This window comes from Octopus bimaculoides, chromosome 8 (assembly GCF_001194135.2).
Source record: "Octopus bimaculoides isolate UCB-OBI-ISO-001 chromosome 8, ASM119413v2, whole genome shotgun sequence".
NCBI lineage: Eukaryota > Metazoa > Mollusca > Cephalopoda > Octopoda > Octopodidae > Octopus > Octopus bimaculoides.
Genome location: NC_068988.1, coordinates 20682703 through 20686752, shown reverse-complemented (window position 1 = coordinate 20686752; position 4050 = coordinate 20682703). Strand labels below are relative to the sequence as shown.

At 39.6% G+C, this 4050-nt stretch overlaps 1 protein-coding gene across 3 annotated transcripts in view; it reads left to right on the top strand.

The window, feature by feature from the left end:
- LOC106872032 (tyrosine-protein kinase Abl) overlaps nt 1-4050 on the top strand; it is a 341811-nt gene that overhangs the window by 301783 nt on the left and 35978 nt on the right. For all 3 annotated transcript variants that reach the window (XM_014918872.2, XM_052969985.1, XM_014918885.2), the window contains exon 5: nt 3674-3750. In XM_014918872.2, the coding sequence (XP_014774358.1) occupies nt 3674-3750 (77 nt within the window). The remainder of the gene's footprint in view (nt 1-3673; nt 3751-4050) is intronic.

Here is a 4050-nt window from a genome sequence, read left to right as displayed (position 1 = left end):
TGAGTTAAACTGAGTTGACGGAAACTTTGTGAAACCTCTTCTCTTTTACTCTATTACTTGTTTCAGTCATTTGACTGCGGCCATGCTGGAGCACCACCTTTAGTTGAGCAAATCGACCCCAGGACTTATTCTTTGGAAGCCTAGTACTTATTCTATCAGTCTATTTTGCTGAACCACTAGGTTACGGGGACGTAAACACACCAGCATCGGTTGTCAAGCGATATTGGGGGGACAAACACAGACACACAAACACACACACACATACATATATATATATATACATATATACGACGGGCTTCTTTCAGTTTCCGTCTACCAAATCCACTTAGAAGGCTTTGGTTGGCCTGAGGGTATAGGAGAAGACACTTGCCCAAGGTGCCACGCAGTGGGACTGAACCTTGAACCATGTGATTCGTAAGCAAGCTACTTACCACACAGCCACTCCTGTGGATCATATTTGTTTTTGAGTGGCAGACTTAATCTGTCATCTGATATAACACTACCATCAGCTCTTGGATGCCTTCAGGGGAGGGAGACCACTCTGTTTGCATGCAGTTGAAGCAGGTTTCCCATACTGCAGCAACTTATGAATCAAATCATTGTTTCTTTCACTCCTTTTCTCCATCAGACTCTGGAAAAAGGTTACATGTGTTTCCATTCCACGTTTGACTAAGCTATGAAAAAGAAATACACACAAATCCTTACAATAGCACACACACACACACTCCCTCTCTCACTCTCTCTCTCTCTACCTCTCTCCCTCTCTCTCCCTCTCCCACCTCTTCCTCTTTCCTTTCCCCTCTTTCTCTTTCATCACTGGTATTTCATTTGCAATTACTTGTACTTATATACCACAATCACCATTTTTCTATGAAATCCATAAAATTTGGGTCTGTGCCAAACTTGAAGGGTGACTCAGCCATTTAGAAGGTCAAATACTGCGGCAGCAGCTGACCTACCCAATCCAAACTGGGGAAGTGCATCATTATTATTCTAAAATCTAGATCATTCTAACAGCACCATATAGAGACCAGTGCTGACTTTCAGTTTTTCTTAGGTTGTTTTTTTTTAAGACTAAGTTCTCATTGATCATATGGACCAGGGTCAGAAACATTCCATCTGTAATCACCCTTTTTTTTTCTTTCATGCATACCATATCTAGGGTTACACATGATCTTCCCGTTTGTTTAAGACAAGGGTGCAATATGTGGGTATTTTGGTTGCTATTACTAGCAAGTTGAGTGACTGCAAGAGGCTTCTTTGTTGGCAAGAATTTCTTTTAAGCTAAGTGGATGAGGACTAATACATCTTTTCACTGTTTGTTGTTTGGCCCCAAATTGCCTATAATTAAGCGGGCCTATGATCAAATCAGATTGATCCCTAATATTAGGTCTGGTTTGAAAATGTCATGGGCAAACACCATTTCCACTGACCATATAAATTAAATCTTATCAAACTACAACCTCTGAAGCTCTACGTGGTTGCTTGGCCGGCAAGAAATGGGAGCTGAATTTTCTCAAATCTCACCCTACTATCTTAAAAACAAAGAACGCATTTGTCAGGTTATGGTCAGCTTGGGACAACAACAACAACAACAACAACAACAACAACAATAATAAAAAAAGAATTTTTTAAATTTTTGAATGTCGTGTCAAATAACGTGAAAATCATGTCAGCTTTGTTGAGGAATTGTGGATTTGGAATTGTTTGCATTGATATTGTTCTCTAAAAATGTCTTCCCCACTCTTTTTCCACATTGGTGAAAGCCAGCAGTTGTCATAGCAACTTGTAACTTCATTTCCATAATGTAATCTGATTATTATTAAACTATTTCTCTGATTGAAAGTTATCAAAGCATTGATGTTGTTGTTGTTGTTCCTTTGATCTTCACATTCTTGCCTCTCTGTGGCGCTGTGTGGATGGATGCAGTGTCTCTGTGTGTTTGATGCTGTAGTACTGGACGTGGTGGCGGCGGTGTTGGTGGTGATAAAAGAATTTATAGTATATGTTGTGATAGTGATGTTGGCTGTAGTGGTGGTGGTAGTGATGGTAATAGAGATCAAGATAAGGAGATCTAAGAAATACAGTAGTGAGGGATCACCTTCAGAATGTAATTGTAGAAGACACATACAGGATGTAGTGATGAAAGACAGCTATAGAATATAGTTGTGAAAGACAGCTAAAGAAGATTGCCTGGAAGATAGCTACAAAGTGTAGTGGTTGGCGGGGATAGCCACAGAGAGTAGTGGTAGAAGACAGCTATGGGATGTGGCTGTGTGGAGGCACCGACAGAATATAGTTGTGGGGAGGCACTGACAATGTGGTTGTGGAGGATAGTAATAGAATGTAGTGATGAGAAATAGCTACTGAATGTACTATCAGGAGACAGTTGCAGAGTGTAGTTGTGGAGGGCAGTTGTAGGGTATAGGTGCTGGTAGGAGACAGCTATGGAATATAGTTGTGGAATGTAGCAGCTAGAAAAGGTAGTTGTGGAAAACAGCTAGAAAATGTAATTGTGGAAGACAGTTAGGAAATGTAGTTGTGGAAGATAGCTACAAAATGTAGTTGTGGAAGACAGCTAGGAAATGTAGTTGTGGAAGACAGCTAGGAAATGTAGTCATGGAAAAAAGCTAGGAAATGTAGTTGTGGAAGACAGCTAGCAAATGTAATTGTGGAAGACAGCTAGAAAATGTAGTCATGGAAAAAAAGCTAGAAAATGTAATTGTGGAAGACAGCTAGAAAATGTAATTGTGGAAAAAAGCTAGGAAATATAATCGTGGAAGACAGCTAGCAAATGTAGTTGTGGAAGACAGCTAGGAAATGTAATTGTGGAAGACAGCTAGGAAATGTAGTTGTAGAAGACAGCTAGGAAATGTAATTGTGGAAGACAACTACTAGTTGTAGTTGTGGAAGAGAAGACAGCTATAGAATGTATGAATGATTTATGGTACAACTAAGGGGTTTAGTGGTGGGAAACTGAAAGAGATGACTTCAAAATGTAAGTGATGTGAGGGAGTTACTGGATTTGTGGTGGAGGGGATTTACTACATGTGCTATCCACAAGTATACAATGTAGTTGTTGCAATGTACATTTGTTACAAATTCTTGGCCACCCAATCTCTGATGATCACTCAATGTATCTCACTTTCTAGACCTCTACCATACTAAACATTTTATTTAGTTCTGCCATCTCATGAATTTAACCGTCAGGATTTTCATCTCTGCTTACATCTCCCTCCCACAAACACTGACCTACAAATATGAAGGTGGATATTTACTGCAGGCTTGAGAGTTCTAAGAAGTCACAGATGCCATCCATTCCGCTTCCTCTGACCATCTTTACCCTTTAGTATTCGGATTACTTTGTCAAATCTGAAGCTCATTTATTCACATTGCTTTTGAATTAATCATAAATTATCTTGTAGCTTCAAGATTTCGATGATGTGATTGTTTATTTTTAGAATGACACTGTAGGATAGGTGTGAAAGACCAGATCTGGCCAGTTTGAACATAAAGCTGGTCAAATATTTTGGTCAGATACGGTCAGTTTAAACGTTAAAGGGTTAAATATATATAAAAAAAAGTGGCGGGGAGACATATATCCAAAATGGGGGCATTGTGTAAGAAGAGGGAAGCAGTTATAATTGGAGCCTTTTCTCTTGTTTTCATCAAGGTGGAGGACAATATGGAGACGTTTATGAAGCTGTATGGAAGACATACAATAAAACAGTAGCTGTGAAAACTCTCAAGGTAAGTACATTATTTATGTATAAATTCTGTAGTCTTAACTATTTTCTCCAATCCATTCTGGACTGATTACTCTGGGACATCTTTCACTCATTTACTCATTTACTTGTTTCAGTTATTTGACTGTGGCCATGCTGGAGCACCACCTTTAGTCGAACAAATCAACCCCCAGGACTTATTCTTTGTAAGCCTAGTACTTATTCTATCGGTCTCTTTTGCCGAGCCGCTAAGTTACGGGGACGTAAACACACCAGCATCGGTTGTCAAGCGATGTTGGGGGGACAAACATATACACACACGCAC